The sequence below is a fragment of the Octodon degus genome, unplaced genomic scaffold, assembly GCF_000260255.1.
Source record: "Octodon degus isolate 3935 unplaced genomic scaffold, OctDeg1.0 scaffold00029, whole genome shotgun sequence".
Lineage (NCBI taxonomy): Eukaryota > Metazoa > Chordata > Mammalia > Rodentia > Octodontidae > Octodon > Octodon degus.
This window is the reverse complement of record NW_004524605.1, coordinates 2,768,769-2,789,419: the sequence shown is the minus strand read 5'-3', so window position 1 is coordinate 2,789,419 and position 20,651 is coordinate 2,768,769. Positions and strand designations below refer to the sequence as shown.

At 56.9% G+C, this 20,651-nt stretch overlaps 1 protein-coding gene across 5 annotated transcripts in view; it reads right to left on the bottom strand.

Annotated features, from left to right (window-relative positions):
- The window catches only part of Anxa6 (annexin A6), a 50,442-nt gene that overhangs the window by 14,039 nt on the left and 15,752 nt on the right, over positions 1–20,651 (bottom strand). For all 5 annotated transcript variants that reach the window (XM_023713106.1, XM_023713109.1, XM_004629318.2 and 2 more), the window contains 18 exons: positions 18,272–18,362; positions 17,481–17,575; positions 17,024–17,137; positions 15,586–15,676; positions 14,790–14,869; positions 13,830–13,886; positions 12,575–12,668; positions 12,059–12,154; positions 10,046–10,104; positions 8,949–9,071; positions 7,999–8,057; positions 6,966–7,044; positions 4,900–4,981; positions 4,002–4,096; positions 3,387–3,500; positions 3,176–3,266; positions 2,517–2,596; positions 2,071–2,124 (listed from right to left, as the gene is read on the bottom strand). In XM_023713106.1, the coding sequence (XP_023568874.1) occupies positions 2,071–2,124; positions 2,517–2,596; positions 3,176–3,266; positions 3,387–3,500; positions 4,002–4,096; positions 4,900–4,981; positions 6,966–7,044; positions 7,999–8,057; positions 8,949–9,071; positions 10,046–10,104; positions 12,059–12,154; positions 12,575–12,668; positions 13,830–13,886; positions 14,790–14,869; positions 15,586–15,676; positions 17,024–17,137; positions 17,481–17,575; positions 18,272–18,362 (1,554 nt within the window). The remainder of the gene's footprint in view (positions 1–2,070; positions 2,125–2,516; positions 2,597–3,175; positions 3,267–3,386; positions 3,501–4,001; positions 4,097–4,899; positions 4,982–6,965; positions 7,045–7,998; positions 8,058–8,948; positions 9,072–10,045; positions 10,105–12,058; positions 12,155–12,574; positions 12,669–13,829; positions 13,887–14,789; positions 14,870–15,585; positions 15,677–17,023; positions 17,138–17,480; positions 17,576–18,271; positions 18,363–20,651) is intronic.

The window sequence follows — 20,651 nt, the reverse complement described above, 5'->3', positions numbered from 1 at the left end:
GCCTGCCAGGCACGCTCTGCACCACTAGGCTATATCCCTGGCCTTCCCGCCCCCCAAGTCTTTCTGAGACAGGGCCTCACTGTGCAGTTCAGGCTGGCCTGGAGCTCATTGTGTAGCCCAGGCTGGTCTTAAACTTGCATGAATCCTCCTGCCTCAGCCTTCCGGGTGCTGGGATTACAGGCGTGCACCACCACACCCAGCTCAATGATTACTTTAGAGTTATAGTAATTTTACCTATTAACAAGCTTTTTTGCATGTTAATTATACAGAATCTTTCATAGCAAACGGTACACTTTAAATGCTTTAGTAATACGGAATATGAATTATATTTTAACAGAAAGCTTTTATGTTTTTTTATTTTAAAAATCTAGGGACTGTCTATCTATCTAAAAATAAAGACAGCACTTCTTGTGGTGGGCCCATCCTCATTAGCGGACGGGGAAGCAGGACTAACAATCAGTCATGGGGGGCAGAGGTGGATACGGCCGCTGCAGCCGCCTGGCTCGCAGGCAGCCACGGCTGCCCAGTGGAAGGGGCAGCACAGCCAGCAAACAAGCTGCCCCGGACGCCGTGCGTTTGCGTCTAAGGCAGGCAGCGGTTCTGTCCCTCGTGTGCCCACCTCTGATTCTTGTATCAGTTTGCCTTAGCATTCTCTTTGCACCTCGGGAAAACCAGAGCGCGAGGGAATCTTGGCTATTGGGAAGAGGGCTGTGAAATGAAGCAGGATGGCTCCGATATGGAACGGTCCTGACCATCAGCTATTATCGCTATTTGAAAAATATGCAGCAAGGGGGCCGGAGAGACAGCTCAGTAGAACAAGCGCTTGCCTGGCAAGTGCAAGGTCCCGAGTTCAATCCCCAGTACTGCCAAAAACAGAAAAAGATATGCAGCAATATGCGCAGAGCGGTAGATATTAGCAGTTAGAGATCAGGAATCATACGCGGAAAGACAATTTCCATACATGCTAATAGATTGTTACTATCACGTTAGGGGTTTTTCTTTCACCTATATTTTCCATAAAAGGTTATTATCTGAGAAATGAAAGATTGCTGGTGGTAGGAAAACCAGTCCACACTGCGATCAGGGTCTTGCGTCCTGATTTGGAGCGGATTCCGGTTGGCTTTGGCGCCAGGCTGCCCCAGTTTGCCCTGGGGCTCTCTCTCTCCCCTTCTTGCCAGCACCCCCTGCGGGCACCAACTGAAAGCACACCCTTACACACACTCGCCACTCCCCCTAGGTGAATTTGGAGGTGGAGGGTGGGTCTGAGGGGAGATGGAAGACTGAAGTTCTTAGCAAATAAGGCTGCTCATAGCATGACTTTATAAGCCTTTGCTGAATGAATGACATGTGATCCCAGCAAGCCATCCTGCTGTCAGGCCAACTCCACAAATACACCCGCAGTGCAACTACAATATTGTCGGGAATGGAGCTTGCAGCTCCTGAAAGCCATTTCCAAAGCCAAGCTGGATGCCTGGACAGCCGTAGGACGCGCCAGGAGGCTGGGTTTGGGGCTGCCTGGCCTCCCCGAGAGCCTGGTCCCGACCTGTACTCCCCAGCCTAGCAGCAGAGCGGAAGCTTAGCACCCCAGAGGGCCCCTCCCCCGTGGTCAGCCAGCAAACGACTGGAGTACTGAGCACGAGTGTGGCACTGGATGCGTCAGAGAGCACAAAAGAGACGGTGGCCTATGGGGAACCGGCTTTCTGGGCTTCTCCCTGGACTTGCTTTCCCACCTTCACCCCGTTTTACAGGTAACACAGGGAGACTGAGCACTCAGATCCCTCCCTCTTTCTCTCGGTCTCTATCCTGCGTATATGACTTTTAGAAGTCATTTACCTGGCCTCCGTTTTCCCAGTGTAACCAGGACAACCTCTTACTGATCCCATGACCCTAGTATTCACACAGCAGATGCCAGCTGACCAGTGACAGGTTTCCCATTCTCATCTAAAGGCAGAGGCGGAGGGGCCTGGATCCTGTGTGTGCCAATCTAGCCAGTCTTGTGCCTGCCAGGGGGGTCTGCACATCCCCAGATGGCCACTGCCCGGGGCACCCAAGTGTGGGCCGCAGTCTCACCTGGGCATCTTCCCCGGCCTGGTCCCGGTCTTCTCCTCCCTCCTCACGGTTTCCCTGCAGTAGGACCAGCGGGAAAAGTCAGTTGCTAAACACCTACCAGTCCCTGCCCCTCAGGCACTGCAGATCCAGCCCTTCCTCTCTGACATAGTGACAAGGACCCTGCCTTCCAGGGCTGACACACTGAGCCCTCCCTGGTGTGAGTCAGCATCTTGGGAACTCACAGGGTGGGGACTCGGGGGTAGCGCAGAGTGGGTCACTCAGGTGGCTCTGTCCTGTGAGCTGGGGACTCAAGGAGCCGGGCAGAGGCCCAGCCGTCAGGGAGGTGGCCCCAAGCCACTCGGAAAGTGAACAACAGGTCATGGTGCAGCCCTGAGGAGACAAATGCTGCCCCCGCTGCACTCAGCAGCCCTGCTTCTGCTCCTTGCCTGAGCTGTGACATCACTCACCGTGGCCAGAGAAATGAGGATCCTCTTGAAGTGGCCGGAAGTGTCTGAGCTCAGGGCATCTTCCAGGGACTTGTGATAGTCTGGGGCAGAGAAAGGGGTATGGGTAGCCAGTCGCCGGCAGACTGGGTGACAGAGGGCCCCAAAGCTTGGGCTGAGCCAGAGTAGTGTCACAGGAGGGGTGAGAACGAAGCAGTCTGCAGGTGGCCCTCGGGGGCATCGAACCGCCATGTCAGACACAATTCCTGGTCCCTGGTGTATGGTGACAGCCCTGCCAGGAGCCCCACCCCCACCTCAGCTGCTAGATCCCAAAAGCACAGCTCAGGCCAGGTCACTCCCAGCTCCAAAACCCTACTGCTTTAATTAAAGCCCTTATCAGAGAAAATCTGGTTTTGATTTTTTTTTGTCAAAGTTCTTCAGAATAAAACTTCAAAGCCACTCGTTTCGACATTTCGAGATGGTGATGGCCCAGAGGAAGGGTGAGTAGGGGGTGCTTCTGAGAGCACCCTGGATCACTTGCCCTACCTCAGTGGCCTGGAATGCACTCCCTTCCCACCTCCACCCGGCTCTTCCACCGCCAGGATCATGTGCCGCATGCCCCATGAACCTCGATCCTTCTCCTGACCCAGGGCTGGGCGCACCCAAGGCCCAGCCTTACTCACCCTCCTTGTAGGCCTCATTGATGGCGTGGATTTCAGCATTGGTCCGAGTGGCCAGGATTTCAATGAGGGCCTTTTCATCTGTGCCAGCTCCCTGGGACATCCAGACAGAGATGATTGCAGCTACAGTTTGACAGTGGGGCCAAGGAGACTCCCTGTGTCCCCACCAGCACTGCCACAGACCCACCCCATGCCCCTGGGGTTCTCACTGTACCTCCATGGCCTTCTTCAGCTGCTTGGCGTCATAATGGGCTGGCGGCATCATGAGCCCCAGGATCAGCCGGGCCAGATCTCCGGAGACCTCAGACTTCAGGTCGGCCATTAAGTCCTGCACAGTGGGAAGAACAAAGCCATGGCAGCACCTGTGCTGCTAGCCCTGACCCGAGGGGTGGAAGCCGGCAGGGGCCCGGGCTCTGCGTGGGCGATGGCAGCCCGCATCTGCCTCTGTTAATGTTGGACTTCATAGTTGGATGACGAGGCAGGCATGCTGTCCTTGGAGGCAGTGGCTGGGAACACTGTGCCTACTGGGGAGGAAGCTGGTCAGCCTAAGGCAGATGGCACCTGGGTGTGGTACTGCAGACAACCTCGGGGCCCTGAAGCTGCTCTCTCTGTCTGTGAACCCCAGGACTGTGAGTCCCCCAAATCACTGCGTGCAAACAACCACCATCTCTGGGGCGACCTCACACAAGTGGCACCGATCACAGGCAACTGGGGGACCTGAAGGGGATGCGAGGCAGCTTGAGTCCTGCACTGGAGACTCCCAAGGTCACCCGGATGTGCGGAGCTGGCAGCGATGGCCAGGCTTTGCGGGGAGGCCCAGGGTGCTTACCCGGCCAAAGTGGGACTTGAAGGTCTGCCGGATCTGCTGCCGCTGGGCGTTGCTGCGATGTGTGATGATGTCGATGATCGTGTCTTCATCTGTCCCTGAGTCATCAAAGCCACCCGCCTCAGAGCGAGACCTGGACGCAGCTCCCTCCCAGGGGCCCCACAGATGGTCCCCCCCAATCTGGCACTTGGCAGGCACGTGCTCCTGACGCCCTCAGCTGGCGCCTTGGCCTCGAGGCCAAGGCCCTGGCCTCCCTGGCTTCTCTCCCGCTTCCTCCTGCCACAGCAGGGGTGAAGGGCCAGCTGTAGGGGAGACAGCCCGGCTGCAGTCCGTGCTTCAAGTTCTAGTCCCGGCTCACACTAAGGCCATCGCTTCACTGCGGCACAGACTCAGTCTTTTTACGCACTTTGACTTCTACCATCAGAGGGACCTAGGAGCGCTAGGGTCTGACCCTGAAGTCCTGGGACTCCCTGCTGGACAGGTGGGAGGAGAAAAGGACCCTACCCTTCCTGTCCCCCGTGGGCTCCTGGGCACTGCCTGGGGGGCAGGTTGAGGGCCACCACACAGCTGGATGACAGCCTGAAGCAGCTGACCAGCAGGGGGCGCTCCTGCCCCAAGACCAAGGCTCTTGGTTCAGAGTCAGCGGGGAATCCAGGCCCCAGAGGGCTGGGAGGCGTGGCTCAGCATCACACAGCTAACTGGCAGCACAGCCAGGGCAGATGCAGGTCACTGCACCCAGCGGGCCGCAGGACCCCTTGGGTCTCTAGGAAAGATTCCTGTCGAGTTCCTCCCAAACCCTCCCACACCCTCCTCCCCGTAGGGATGGTGCCAGGCAAGCAGGACTTGGGACAGTGGTTGGAGGCCACAACCAGTCCCCCACCCAGCCCAACGGCCCCCATACCGAGTCCCTTCATGGCTTTCCGCAGCGCTTTAGCGTCTGCATCAGGGTTGAAGTCGTTGGCCGGGCGCACAGTTCCCTTCATCTGCGAGAAGCAGGAAGAATGTGGGTGGGAGCAGAGGCGGAGGACCAGAAAGAGGAGGAGCATGCAAGTGGGGGGCTTCCCCACCCGCCCCAAACCAGGCAGCGTGGGGGTAGGGGCAGGGGCAAGGCACAGCAGAGAGACCCTGCACCAGTGAAGAGACAGACAGACAGACAGACAGACAGAGAGCACACTCAGGCCCAGAGTGGAGCAAGTGCTGGTCAGGAGAAAGTGGCCAGCAGCTGCCCAGGGCGGAGCTCTGTCCCAGCTCCCTGGGGTCCCCAAATCCTTCAGAACTCCAGCCTGCTCCAGCACTGCTGCTGGCTGGACTGCTGTCCTTGAGAAGGCAGCGGAGTGGCTCAGGGCCACCAGGAGTCTCCCCAGCTCCAGTTACTTTGTTCTCCGTATCTGTATGCAGCCTACGCTGTTTTTAAATATTTCTAGCAAATTCAACTTCTTCTGTTCTTCGTAAATACACTGTTTTGGAGGACTGATTTTTTTATTTTTTATTGGTCCTGGGCATCAGATTTGGGGCCTTGCACATGCTAAGCATGCATTCTACGGCTGAGCTACACCCAGCCCTGGGCATCCACTCTGGAGGGCGTTTACTGCTGCCAAGGGTGGGTCTGTGTCTGCTTTGCCTCTGGTGTGTCCTGCAGTGCCTGGAGCTGTATCTGACGCACAGTGGGACTCAAGAAACTTAACAAAAAGTCCTTGTTAACTGACTTCATGATGACAGTAATCTTCTATTGCTGTCATGAATTAGAAGATCAGTACTATCACTCATGAAAATAAATGCGATAAAAACAAAACTCGCCCAACTTAACAAGATGCTTGGCAAAAGGTCCAAGCGAGAAGCCTGCTTCCTAGCACTCTGGAGAGGAGACTCCCCGGGTCTCACGGCACAGGGGTGGCTGTGTCCTCGGCATAACCAGAGGGACACTGACAAGGAGGCGCTTCCTCACTGTGAAAGTTGGGGTTCTGGAGCACCAGCAGGGCCGCTCACTGCCCAAGGAAGCTCTTTTTCTCACACAATTTAAGATCATCTGCAAGGACTGTGTGTGTGCACGTGTGCACACTCGTGCCTATGTATATGGTACTGGAGATTGGACCTGCAGCTCTCCGCACCAACCTACGACTTTTATTTTTCTTATTTTGAGACAGGATCTTGCTAAATTGCTCAGGCTGCCTCCTGTCTCAGCTTTCCAATGAGCTGGGATTACGATATATGCCATTGTGTATGACTTGAAGCGACACTTTTTGCCTCATAAGATTATTATGTGTGTGGTCCTGGGGACTGGACCCAGAGCCTTTGCACTGAGCTACAATCCCTACTTCCATTAACGTATTTAAAATATTTTGTATCAGGGTCTCACTCGCTGGGCTCCCGCTTTGGCCTCCTGAGTGCTGGGATTGCAGGAGCCCAGCACCACACCCTTACACTGTGGCGAACTCGGTCCTAGACCATCAGAGTTCGGTTCTCTGGTCCCCCAGGTTGCCAAGCCTGACCCCTTATTTAGAGCCGCACACACAGGGGCTCTGCCAGGAACAGGACTCCCAGGTCCCAAACTTGCTCTGCAGCCAGGTGGGAGAGCTTGGCCTGCTCTGTCCAGGGCTGCTGCATGGCCTTTGGCGCTTGTCTTCTGGACCTTGGGTCGGGGACGTGCAGCAGCACAGCCCTGGCTCCTCCTCGGGGCCCAGGGCCATCTGTTCTTGGCTTGTAAGCTTGTGAGGCCACCCTGCCACGCACAGGATGGGGCAGGCCTCCCGCGAAGCCAGCCGGTCTGCACTGGTTAGTAGTGAGCAGGCAATCGCATCCCAGAGCATTAGAAATTAACGCAGGGACCAGGCGCCCCAAATGCAGCCCGGAGTGCGCTATCTCGGGTTGGCCGCCAGGGGGCAGCTGGGAGCCAACCGGAGCAGCAGGAAGGTGTGAGTGGAAGCCAGCGGTGGTCGGGACGTCAAGCAGGAGTGGGGAGGGGCTGACCTCTACTCGGGACACTGCACTAAGTTCCCACATCTGATAGGCCACCTGCGCTGCTTCCGGGAAGAACTGGCCAGCAGCACTGGAACGGAGGGGTGAGGGAGGGACAGAGGGAACGTCACCCCCGGCAGGTGCATGCGTGCTCGTGCAGATGTGCTAACGCACGTTCACGTGCATGAGCACACACAATCCCGGCCAGCTGGCCTTTCCAGCACATCCAGCGCCCTCCCTCCGTCCTGCCCTTCTCCTGAGCCTCCTTATGGCCTGCAAGGCGAGCTCTCCCTCCGCCTTCTCAGCCCCAGGCCCAGCAGGAAGGACTCCTGCATGCCTGCCACCTCCTGTCTGCCCTTTGACTTCTGTCCCAGGCTAACCGGCTAACCCCACACCTCCTGTGAGATGTTTGGATGAATCACTCTCTGAACAGAATCAGAGGTTCTCGCATCCCTTCGCTGATCCACACCGGCCCCAGTGGTGGACCAGAGCACCCACAATTCCTAATCTGTCCAACCCCTGGCTCAGTTTAACATCCCAAAAGAGGCCCAGCATGGCCCACGTCTGCCCATTTCTCTCCACAGGGCCTCAGGGCTGCCTCAGTCATCCTTCCCATCTCCAGATCTGCAGGCCTTTTCTAAGTACTTTCTTACCCCAAACCTCTCTCCAGGCCCTCCCTCCACCCAGCCCTGCAGTCTGTATCTCGCCTGGCCTCTCAGGTCTCAGCTCTGCCCAGGATGGCCCCTCAGGGCTCAACCTGCACCCCCATGCTGCCAGCTTTCTCCTCACAGGGCCTGTGGAAGGCCCCTAACAGCACCACGCCAATCAGTGTGGTGTTCAGTCCCCCGTATGCTGAGGGTGGCAGAGGCTGACCCCTTCCAAGTTCACAGGCAGACAGCTCCAGTAAGGGAGACCACGCTCAGGTCCAGACACACACACTGGAGCTCGGAGCAGCAGCCTGGCCCCCTCTCCCAGCCCGCTCTACCCATCCACAAAGGCCAGCAGAGCACAGGCCACCGCGCCCCAGCAGCCAGGGGCCACTTACTCATCATCGCCCCCGCACAGCTTCAGCAGAGCCTTCTTGTACTCGCCAGAGGTGTCGTTCTGGGGAGAGAAGGGGAGGTGACTTGCGCCTGCCCCAAGCGCAGCCTGGGGGCCCCTCACTCACAGCAGCCCGACTCCTGCTTCCCTAGTGCTGTATTCTATCTTTGATATATCTCAGAAACTAAAGGCTCTGAGAAGGTTTGGGGTGAACACTCTGGTGTACCTTTGCTCATTCTAATTTGTATCAAACTCATTTTCCCATGAACAAGATGCGTCCCCATGGAATAAGATGTGTCCCATGGACAAGATGTATTCCTGTGTTGGGGCTGGAGAGATGGCTCAGTGGTCTAAAGCACCTACTTAGAACAAGCTTGGGGCCCGCTTGGGGCCCGCGGTTTGATCCCCCAGCACCACATGCCAGCCAGCCCCGCCCCCTGGTGGGCTGAGCTTGGCCACACACACACAATAAAAAATAAAATGCAAAATAAATAAATAAAAATATTTAAAAAAAAAAGATGTATTCCTGTGGACACTACAAAAACCCCTCTGTGGAAGCAGATTTTGGCAGCAAAGTTGGATCTCTGTCATCCTCATAAAACTCATTCTGCTCCTGCCTCTGGGCAGAACCATGTGCACTGGCAGCCCAGGGGCACCATGGCCACAGTGTTCATGGGTGTCCTCGGGAGAGTTCCCACCCTCCTATCAGGTTGTATCTGGTCAGCCCTGCCCTCTCTTGCTGAGCTGCACCCCAGCCACCACCTTGTCTGCCTGCTCAGCTTCACCTCTACAAGCCCCTCTGACACCTGAGTGTTCTTGCCAGTGCCACCAGGCAGGGGCTCCTGGAATTCCCAAGAGACCCCCAGCTTCCTCAGACACTGGCCTCCCTCCCACAAGTGGGGCCCCAGCCCATCTTGGCTTGGTGCCCTCCCCACTGCCATCAGGGATGCTGACCTTGATCATGCTGTAGAGAGACTTCTCGTACTTGGTCCGGAAGATCTCCCGGATGTCGAGCATGTCCAGCTCACTCCGGGTGACCATGATGCGGATCAGGGTGTTGTCCCTTGTCCCCAGGCCCTGGAAGACAAGCAAGACCTAGCAAAAGCTTTGGGGGAGGGGACTGCATGCTCACAGCCTCCAGCTTGCGTGGAAACAGAGTTCTTGTAATAAAATACTAAAAGTAGGAACACGGAAGGCAAGCGTTCACGTTCCCTGCAAGTTTCGCATGCACCCTCCTTGCTCCTGGGAGCCGTCTTCCCCCGTCACACATCGCTCTCGTCCTGGTTTTCCTCTCAACTCTATGAGTGCTGTGTAACTCAGCTGCGGATTCAGAGCCGTGCTTTGGCGCTTGGCAATACGGCGCCCTGTGCATGATTCTGCCTGCTGCTCGACACATGCCAGCTGCTGCCAGCCTCTCTGTGCTGACAGTGCCACAAGGAGCCTTCCGAGGTGGGCATTTCTCTGAAGGTGGGCCTGCCCCGTCTCGCTGTGCACCCGCAGAGATGATGGACGGCCATCTTGCCCTTTTAGGGTGGCCCACAGGCCCACGAGGCCTGGGCTCCTGGCCTCAGGCTCCAGCAGCCAACGGGCGTGTGTGCTGACTCTGCCATGTCACAGAAACCCCACGGGGTTCCCTGTGAGGCACAGGTGCAAAAGCCTGGGAAGCCCTGTTCTTGGACACACCTGGACGGACCGACAGCTCTGACAGCTTGTGGGTCTGAGCCTCAGGGTCCGGGCAGAGACTGCCCGGTGCTTCACAAGCGGCCCTGCCTACATGCTCCGTGTGCAAATATCCCAGTTAGCTGCCGTTTTATTAGAAGTGTGGGCTGGCTGGATGTGGTAGAGGCTGCCACTGTCCCCTCTGATTGGTGGCAGGATACTTCACCAGGCAGCACCCCATGCTTGGGAGCTCACCAGGACAGAAAGCCACTCCTAGAGAGTCCAGGGGCTATTCTGATGGGCCCTCTTTGGCTGGTGGACTTGAGGGACTCGCTTCAGAGGTGCACAGAACCCCTCCCCCAAGTCCACCCACACCGACCCTCCCCACGCACCTTCATGGCTTTGAAGAGCCGCTCAGCGAAGTACTCAGGGGTGCTCCGGACGCATTTCACTGGCAAGAGAGAGGTGAGTGACTCCTGCTGCCTTGGGATGGAGGAGCGCCCCGTGCTACTCTGTTCTATTTTGTAGGAGCCAATGTTCAGATGCAAGAAGAACCCCAACTTCCTGATCGTCCCGAACCCCCAGCAATTCAGATCTTCTTGCTTTCATCACAGACTCAGGGCATAAAGAAACCAGGAACCTCTGTATTTTTGCTTTTATCACCCACAAATGTGAGCTGAGAGGGCTGAGGTACCCAGTATACATTTGGATGAATCATGTATTTCAGGCTGTTCATTTTTTAAATTTACTTTCAGCTGACACATTATCATTGTATATATCTGTAGATATAGATTGTACGCCCTAAAAACTACTTTTCACCACTGCAAATGCAGAGCCTAAGGCATAATGAGGGGGCAAAATGAATAGTCTGTTAAAATTTAAAATTTGAAATAATTTATTTGTATGTGCAAGGCTTTTTAAGTGTATACTTGAAGCATGTTCTTAGCAGTATAAAACGTTAACGAGATTGCTCAGCAGATTACAGCACCTGCTTAGACAAACGCAGGGGCCAGGGTTCAATGTCCAATGTGTCGTGCCAGCCCCCGCCCCGCCGCAATTGAGTCTGGGCGAGGTGGCACAAGCCTGTAATCCCAGAGCTTGGGAGGCTAGGAACAGAATCCCCACAAGTCTGATCTGTGTAATGAGACCCTGTAGATCCTGTACTAAATAAAAAATCAAAACCTTTAAAAAAAAAAAAAAAAGAAAGAAAGAAACCAGGAGGCCTGGGGAGTTGGGATTCAGCTCAATGGCACAGTGCCTGCCTGGCAAGTATGAGGTCCTGAGTTCAATTCCCAGTGCCAGCAGAGAGAGAGAGAGAGAGAGAGAGAGAGAGAGAGAGAGAGAGAGAGATCGATCTCCCCTAATGCACAAGAAGCCAGGAAAGGAGGCTGCGTGGCCTCCTCGTCCCTCCTGTCTCTCAGGTGGGCAAGGACTTTCAGAGAATTGGGCCAGGTCAGGGGTAGAGTCCAGAATAGAAATAGGAAAGGAAAGGTTTGTCTTTAGATTCTGCTATGCCTGAAAGGTACTGGCAACAAAGCACTTCGGATCTTTCAGGCAGTGGTGCAGAACCTGAATACTTCAGAGCTGGCAGGGAACAGCTCCAGGCAAGAAGTTGAGGTGGGCTGGAGCTCTCCCTGCAACTACAAGCATATAAACTACCAGTGACACATACACCCATGCAGAACCTGGGAACGCAGGTCTTGCAAAGGGCTTGGGGCAGGTAGCCCACTTAGCAGATGAGGAAACTGAGGCCCAGCAAGGCTAAGCAAATTGCCCCAGGGCCAACAGTCAATCTGGGAGATTTCCTGGGTTTGAATCTGGACTCCATTCCCAGATGGATGAGGCACGGACTGGCCAGTGCCTCAAATACAACCCATTCAAAGTACCTAGATTCAGTTTCGTCTTCTGTGAAGTAGACAGCAGGCTCCACTGCTGGTGCATGTGTGCGTGTGTGTGCATGTGTGTGTGCGTTTAATGGTACGGGGTCTCCCAGCATCTTGTGCACTCTGGGCAAGTGCTCTACCGCTGAGCTATCGTCAGAGCCTACTGATTTCTGCTCTGCACAGGGTCCTTCTGCTGACCTGCCCACCTGGCCTGAAGCTTGCAATTCCCCTGCTTCAGCCTCCACAGTGGCTGGGCTGTTGGCGTGCAGCAGCAGCAGGCCCAGCTCCGGCACGGCAGACCCTCCCTCACGCCCACCCCAAGCTCAGGGCTCCATCTCCCTGACCGAACTGGAAAAGGGATGGGAGGTTGTCACTCCCCGGGGTGCAACCTCCTTCCCTTCCCTGGCTAAACCTTTAGAAGTCACGGCCCATTTGATCCCCAACCCGACTCTTTCCATCCTCAGTCCCCCTGCTCCTAGGCTTGTTCCCAGAAGCCCTTGCAGCCCCCCCCCCACCACGTACCCACAGCCAGCATCAGCTTCTCAAAGTCCCCGGACAGCTCCCCCCGGATGCTGGCCTCGATCGGCTTCCCCGTGGTCTTCAGGTACTCGTCAAACACTGAGCCACAGAGAGACGGGATGTCAGACAGCACCCGAAACACTGAGGAGAACTGGGGATTTCACGAGGGGAGGGCGCCAGGCGAGACCCTGACCACCAACAGGAAACCAGGCCAGAGCTCACCGGCGGTGGCTGGGAGGGCACCCATCTCCACAGCCACTGTGTGGCCACCCTGTGGGTGCTGGGGAGGAATTCTGCCCCGAATCCTGCCGCGAGAAGGGACTGGCACACGGGGGAGGACAGGGCACCTGTGGACAGCTCTGGTCTAATAAAATTGTGGACTCTCTCATAAAGCGGGCGGTGTTTGGGCTGGAGGTGAAGGCGCTGTGACGCCCCACCCGTAGGAAGGGGAAGGGGAAGGGGAAGCGGGTTCTCGGCACAACCCTGAGCGAGCGGCCATAGGCCTTCCCGGGTTCTTACCCAGATGGAGATGCTGCTTGCTGCGGTTTCCCAGGATGTAAATGAACTGGGCCTCGTCAGTCCCCCACTTCAGCTCCCCTGCCTCGTACAGGTCCTGAAGGGGAAGATGGGGACTTCACTGGAGGAAGAAACCTCCGAAGAAGGGACATGCAGGCTGGGGCTCTGGAGCTGCTCCCACTCCCTGCAGAGCAGTAGCTGGCCGGCGCGGGCCTGTGCGCATGCCTCCCTCCTTCCAATTCCTCCTCCCCTACTGCCCGCTTCTCTCCCTTCCCTTCCTTTTTTTTTTTGTCTTTTTGAGACAAGGTCTTGCTATATAGTGCAGGCTGCTCTTAAACTCACTTTGTAGGCCAGGCTGGCCTTAAACTTGCAAGGATTCTCCTGCCTCAGCCTCCCAAGTGCTGGTATTGCAGGTATGCACCAACTTGCCCCGCTTCCTTCCTTCCTTTCTGAGGAAGCTCCTATTCAACCTTTGTGACCCCGACTATGAGCCAGGCAGAGTCCTTTCTGCTTCCCTCCCTCTTTGGATGCCAACAGCTCCCTGCTTCAGTCCTGCTGTTATCTCCTGTGCTTTGCAGGGCTCTATTCCCATGTCTGCCACCCACTCCTGCACAGGCTTTTCCAGGCCCGGGGTCTCAGCATTTCCATTTTCCACTGCCAGCGTCCTGGCCACACAGTGGGGACCCCAAACACCTGGACCGGAGGGCAGTCCACAGAGATGGCATTTCTGCTACAAAAACATGTTCCTCAGTGCTTCACAGTGGGCACTGTGCATAGTGGGGGTTTTGTTTCAAAAAACATACTAATTGGAATGAACAAAGCTCCAAATCATGTCTCACCAACTTCGCATGTTCTGTACTTTTTTTTTTTTTTTTTTTTTTTTGATATAGGGTCTCGCTATGTGGTTCAGACTTGTAGCAATCCTCTTATCTCAGCCTCCCCAGAGCAATCCTCTTATCACAGGTGTGCACCACCACGCCTGGTCTGGGGGCCAGCATGGAACGTGGTAACAGGGAGGGAACTCAGGGCCCTGTACTTGCCAGGCAGGCACTTAGACTGCTGGGCTGTCTCCCCAACCCCTGTTCTGTATTTCTGAAGGAACTTAAATCTTTTCTTCCACAAAGCACTGTAGAAAGTCCGGCCACAACTGGAGTATTCTGGTATTTGATACCAACACGGTGCCCCAGCCCTTCCCAGTCCCCCTCCCCTCTCAAGGCTACTTCCCCTCGCCCAGGCTCTGCTGGCCTGGCCTGTTTACCTGGACATCCTGCTGCACCAGGTCCTCGCTCACCACATCGTCCTCCTCCCTGGTTCCCTGAGCAGAGACAGAGTCCATGGCTCAAATGCCATGAGCTGGGAGGAAGGCCAGCAGTGCAGCAGGGAGGCTTCGGAGACCCGGGGCACCCAGAGGCGCCCAGGAAAGGTGACCAGGTCAGGAGCAGCCCTCAGTTGCCAGGGGACCAAGAGTGCAGGGTCTGTTCCACAGGGACTTCCTGGTCCCACTTTCAGCCCTCCCCCTTCACCCCCAGCTGTGGTCCAACACGGAGTACTAGGTCCTCTGCCAAGTTACTCTGCCAGTCGCCCAGGAAGCAGCTGGAGCCCTCTAACTCCAAAGACCAGACCTGGCTCCAGATGGACCTGGCGGAAGGCCCATGGCGCCTCCCCGCAATGGCACCACAGGGGCAAGAGGCGGCACGCGTGCCTCCTACTCTTAGGGCCCACACCTAAGCCAGAAGGTTAACAGTAAGGGTCTAGGCCTAGGGCCCAAGTCCTGAGCTCCCAGCGGTGAGACTGGAGAGCCGTCGGGTGACTGGCACCCAAACCCTGCGCCCATCTGATAGGGGGAGGCTGAGGCAGGAAGCTGCTCACAGGGAGCAGGCATCAGGCAGGCTGGGCTCCTTTCGCTTGCCAAGCCAGGCCCGCCTCCACACCCTCCGGCTCTGACACAGTGCTCGCTCGCCTGGACATCTCTGGGCCACCCAGGAAAGGGGAGTGGAGCCCTGGCTCTCAGATTCCACGACAGGAGAGCCGGAGAAAGCACCTCAGCTCTGGGGCCCAGCGCCCAAGCCGGCTGGGGTGGGCTGGGTGGCAAGGAAGGCACAGGACGGGAGAAGGACCTGGCACCGCGGGCTCTGGGCAGGCTGCCCAACCCACAGTGGAAGCAGGGGATTCCCGCCCTGGCCTGTGCTTGGGGAGCAAGCGCCCAGGAGGGGCCAACCTGGAGCAGGACCACGAGCATCTTCTGGAAGTGCCCGGAGGTGTCACCGATGACGTCAGACTCCAGGTCTCGCTCATAGGCTGCCGGAAGGACAATAGAAAACAGCTCTAGCCTTATCTCCAGGGGCTTGGGGACCCAGGACAAAGGTTCCTTATGGCCCCAGAAATAAACAGAGTTGCTACAGATTCCACAATCTATTCTTTGTGACTGTCCTCAGAGGACACCATCAGCCCAAATCGCTGAGCCCTCTGCGCCTCGGACTCCAAACAGCACACCATCTCTCGGCCTTCAAGGCCGTGTGCAAGGCTGCCCTGCCCTCCACCTCTCTAGCCTCCTCCTGGCCACAGGGCTCATGGCTACCACAGGGCCTTTGCAGCTGCCCTTCTCTGCCCACAGCATCATCTGTCCCCTTGTCACCCCCCCTGCTCCTCATTTCCTCCTGAGCCAGGCTTCCCCCGACCACCTGTCTGAGGAAGGTTCTTCCTCATCAGAGTCTGATTTTTACCGCTTTCCTTCACTACTTCGCCTCCACGGCGTGTGAGTAGCCTGTTAATCTGATCACCTGTCTACTGTCTTGTTCTCTCAAGGTCTGCAGCTTGCAGGGGCAGGACTGCGTTGGTACCCGTCTACCACCATATCCCAAGAACCTCGTGCCCTGCCGTCCAAGGAGTAGGCGCTCAATGGACAGCCGGATGGGCAGTGGACCAATGGGAAGCAGGGGGTGGGGCTGCCTTAGGGGCCCCACCCTCGACAGGCTGTCATCTGAGGCTCCTGAGGGGGCCCCCTGACACCTCACCATCTTTGTAGGCTGCCGCCAGCTGGTGGATCTGCTCGTTGGTCCGGGAAGCCAGGATCTCAATGAGGCACTTCTCGTCCGTGCCGATGCCCTGGAGAAGCGGGGTGTGTGAGTCAGGGGTTCCCGGGGACAGGAGACCTCCAGCCCAGGGACCTCAGCATTCTCTCCACAGCTCGAAGGCTCCATCCGGAGCTGCTGCCCTGAGACGCAAAGACACGGGTTCTATTCCCACCTCTGCCAGCAGCTTGCAGTTGTGGCTTCTCATTAAGAAGCTCACTCTTGGGCAACCGTGTAGGCCCTCCTGTCCCTCAGGAGCTGCTCCTAGTCCCCAGTCCTCTTCCCAATGGTACTTTTAACCTTGAGAAAAGGAAACTTGATTTTTTTTTGCCACCCTGAGAACAAGATGGGTCACGAGCAGCTCTAGAGCGGCCACCCGGGAACGGGACTGGGATGTCACTGCTGGCGCGTCTGGGCAAACCGACCCGGTGTGGTCAGCACTGCTGCAGCTGGGAGGCCGCAGGCTTCACTCAGTGAGGTAAATGAACTCACGCGGACGCATGGTCCCAGACGACCAGGGAAACGGCAGGCCCACCAGCTCTTTGCAGGAGAAAGTTTTAAAACCCTGAGGAGATAGCCCAGTAGAATAAGTGCTTGCCTGGCAAGCTCAGGGTCCTGAGTTCAATCCCTGGTACCGCAAAACAAACCAACCAACCAACCCTGAGGGGCTGTGGAGAGGGTCTTTCTGGGCCTTGGTTTTCTCACCCCCACATGTGAGATGGAGATGCCCTTAGCTGCTCTGCCAAACCCTAAGCAGCCTGAGCCGGCCGTGAGCCCCGGTGGCTGAGCGTATCAGTGCAGGAGATGAACGCATGCTGGACGGATTCATGACAGCAGCGCTTAATGAAGTCCCAGGTAAGACGGGGCTCTTCACCTCTGCCTCCTTTCTAGCAGGCAAGGCAAGCCAGTCCTCAGGCCCCGAGTCCCACGGCACTTCCACAGCTCTTGGGACAGTCTCCCCCGGCCTGGAAAGACCTCCGCGCACCTGCAGACTCCTCACAAGGCTGTGGGCCCAGCGCGATTTTCCCACCTCCTAAAATGCGCCCCAAGCCACCTGCCGCTGACCTCTTCTCGTTCACGCTCGCTCCCTGGTGACTTGAACACTATCTGTCTTCCTGTCCCTGCATCTGCCACTTTGGGATTCTAAGCTCCTGCTGGGGTCTGAGCCAAGAGCCTGCTTTTCCCTGACAGCTGTCCACATCTGTCTGTCTGGGCAGACTGGGACCCCACTCTGGGACAGGGCTCAGCTGGGCACATCTGCTGGGTGGGCTCCGCACTCCCTGTGGGGCCTGGCATCTCCCTGTTACTCGTGCCCCCAGGACCCCCCACAGCCGCAGCCGCGCATGCGCGCCACACACACACACACACACATACTTCTTACCGAGATGGCATCTTTAATTTCCTTGGCGTCGCAGTAGGCAAGTGGCCTCATGAGGCCCACGATCAGCCGCTCGAACTTCCCCGTCAGTTCGTACTTGAGGTCAGCAATGAGGTCCTGGGGGGAGGGGCAGTGCAGCCCTGAGTTACCTCACCAGCCCTTATGCTGATGGCCACTGGATCTGACCGCCAAGCCACCGCTCCTGGGGCCACACAGTCCTCAGGTAACCACCCAGAGTTGCACGGCCAGCTGGGAAGCACTGTGTCTTCCCCAGCTGTCGGTGCCCATTCTGTGTCCCTCCCCGCCCTGTGGCCCTAACACCTGGGGTACAGCGGGGCCCCAGTTGTATCTGAGGCTAAAGAAGAAATGAGCAGGAGCAGGCTCCAGACAAAAGGGCAGAAACACGAAGGAAGACCTGGGGACAAGCCCTGCCCGTCCGTGCCCACGCTGCCGCAGTCACCTTGCCGTAGAGGGACTTGTAGCTTTGGCAGACCTCCTGCCGCTGCCTGTTGCTCCGGGAGGTGATCAGCTCCAGTATGGCCTCCTTGTCGCTGCCTGGAGGACAGCAGGGCACCTGTCACACTGCTGATGCCACCTCTAGGAAGCCTACCTGGGCGCTCCCTTCCCTGGCCACAGCCTGAGTTTCCTCTGTCAGGAGCCAGTGATGGGGTGCAAAAGCACAGATGGCTGAGCTCGGAGGACCCTGACCTAGCTCCTTGCTGCACAGACAGAGAAACCGAGGCCCGGGGTGGGGCCAGGACTCCCTGACACGGTCTTGTAGGAAGCCTAGCTTGGAAAACCCGGGAGCTGTGATACCAGCCCAGGCTTCCCTGCGCTGAGAAAGCGCTGGAAGGCCTCCCGGCTTGGAGGACGCTCTAGGTCTGAAGGTGTAGGTGGCTGGTCCAGGGTGATTCCTCTTTATACCTTTTTGTTGGCAGGAAATGCTTTATTGTAAGATTATGAAAAAAAGAGGGCAAAAACTTGAATGTGACTAGGGTGTGGCTTGGGTAGGGCACTTGTCTAGCGGGCATGAGGCTGTGGGTTCATCCCCCAGGACACACACACACACTGACACAGACAGACAGACAGACAGACACACACACACACACACACACACACACACACACACACACACACCACAGAAGGGGTTTGTTTTACCCCCACACCCCTGCCTGTCAAGCTCAGGGGTGTGTGGCAGGGGGCCTCAACCTCTCCAAAACCCTCCCACACCCGCCCACTGCCAGCACGCACCAAAGCCCTTCATGGCGTTGTACAGGGCCTCCGCATCCTGATTGGGCTCGAAGTCCGGGTGGTCGTGGATGGAGCCCCGGTACCTGACGCCCTGCAGGGAGGGGAGCAGAGCGTGGTGGGGTGCTGACCTCCGACCCCGGCTCCAGTCGGCTTTGAACTGGGGCTGGGGCTGAGCTCCCACCCGGAGAAGTCAGGTGCAGAGGACCAGTCCCAGGTCCCAGTGAGCAGCAGGAAGGGGCTGCTGCTCCATGGTGGGGCGAAGAGGCCAAAGTTTAAAGCCCTGCCCCATTCACCCTAAGCCTGGCTGAGTGGGGGAGGAAGCACAGCCTCTTCCTCACAGTTTACAGTGCCTTTTCACTCCCCATTAACATGACTACTTTAACATCTGCAGGAATGCTTGAGGGTTTTGCGGTTTTTTGGCAGTGGAATGAGATTGAATCCAGGGGTGCTCTCCCAGTGAGCTACATGCCTAACTCTCTCTCTCTCTCTCTCTCTCTCTCTCTCTATATATATATATATATATATATATATATATATATATTTATATTTATATTTTTAAACAGGGTCTTGCTAAGTTGCCTAGGCTGGACTTGCGCTTGTGATCCTCCTGCCTCAGCCACAACAGCCTTCGGAGTACAGGGATCATGGGTGTGAGCCATCACACTGGGTTTAAAGTGATCTTTCTCTGAGACCAAGCAGCCAAGCACAAAGAAGGAAAGGCCACCTGTGAGCAGCCACCCGGGCCCCAGACCTCTGTCAGGCTCCTCTCCACTGCCCGGCTCCGCAAATCCTACTAGGGGCAAGGTCTTGGGCCTAGGGGACAGGAAGCCACCATCAGGTTGAACGCCCAGACCGGGCGCTGCCCGCTGGGGGTGTAAGCTAAGCTGAAGGTGGCATCTAAGGACAGGCTGGCAGGGCCTGCAGGGCAGAGAGGAAGGCCAGGAGCCAGGAACCTTGGAGCTTCAATGGAAACGTGAATGCACAATGGGACTGAGCCCACCGGAGTCAGATGTGGGTCAGCACACAGCACCCAGCTGCGCTGGTCCAGAACAGCCGCAGAGCACCTGAGTGTGTGGTACAGGGATCCGGTGCTGGGCCCCCACCCCTCTCCTTCAGAGCCGAAGTACAGGACTGGGAGGGATGAGCTTTGAAACCACAGACACCTCGTGACAGAAGCAAGGATCTCCACGGAGGGAACTGCTGGGGCGGATGGCCTGGAGGTGGCGCCTCCAGAGCGAGGGCAGAGCGCTTAGGGCGCCGGCCTCAGGCTCCAGCAGCCAGCTGCAGCCTCCGCTGAGCTATGCGTGCGTGGGCGGGCGGGTGCAGAGTTGCTATTTAAAGTCCCGACAGGGAGGGTGACCAGGAAGGGGTTTGGCCTCTTCCCGCCCCCGCAGGTCCCCTGCAACCTGATCTCACCAGGAGTAGAGAAGGCTGAATTCCCAGAAAACTCTTTACGGAAAGCTCAGAGTCTGAGGCTGGGGCTGGATCGCCTAGACAGGCGGGCAGCCTCAGAGCACAGCGACCTAATGGGGCCTCGGCAGCTGCACAGGGACAGATGAGCAAGGAGGCAGGCAGCAGGGCACCTGTGCACCCCATGGGGCTTCCCTCTGGACGCCCAGCCCGGCAGCATTAGAGAGGAGCAGCAGCCAATATTGACAATGGAGAGATAAGAGGGCCGAGGGGATGGGATGACAGCTCCGCAAAGGAACTTAGAGACCTTTGGTCCAGCTCTTCTCTTGAAAAAATTTTGGGTTTTGGGACAGGGTCTTGATATGTAGCAAAGGCTGGCCTCAAATTTGAGATAATCCTCCTGCCTTCGCCTCCCAAGTGCTCGCACTACAGGCCTGGGTCACCATGCCTGCTGTCCCTCTTCACTCTTGATTCCATGAGGGAGCAGGGAGTATGTCATGAACAAGACAAATAACTATGTATAAGAACAGCTGAGTCCCTGGCTCCTATACACGTAAAAACTCAGACTGAAAAAGCTCAGTAACTGCGAGCAAGAGAGCAAGTTGAGTGAATAAATGAACGCACCACTCCCCAGGCTCTTCGAAGGAAGAGCTAAAGAGGAAGGGGGTGGGTGGGGCTTCCAGGTGGGGGCTCTTCAAGGCATCTCTGCAGTGCAGGAACTCCAGGCACTGGTGTCAGGAGTGAAAGATGCCAGCCACTGGGAGCCAGGTCAGGTCCTCTGGCCCATCTGGACCCTGTGCAGGCCATCACCTTCCACTGCCCAGGCCTCACGTCGAAGGAGGAAGGGAGAGCGTCTCAAGAACCAGCCTGTTGGGCTGGTGAGATGGCTCAGTGGTCTAAAGCACCTACTTAGAACAAGCTAAGCTAAGCAAAGCACAGGGACCGCGGTTCAATCCCCCAGCACCACATG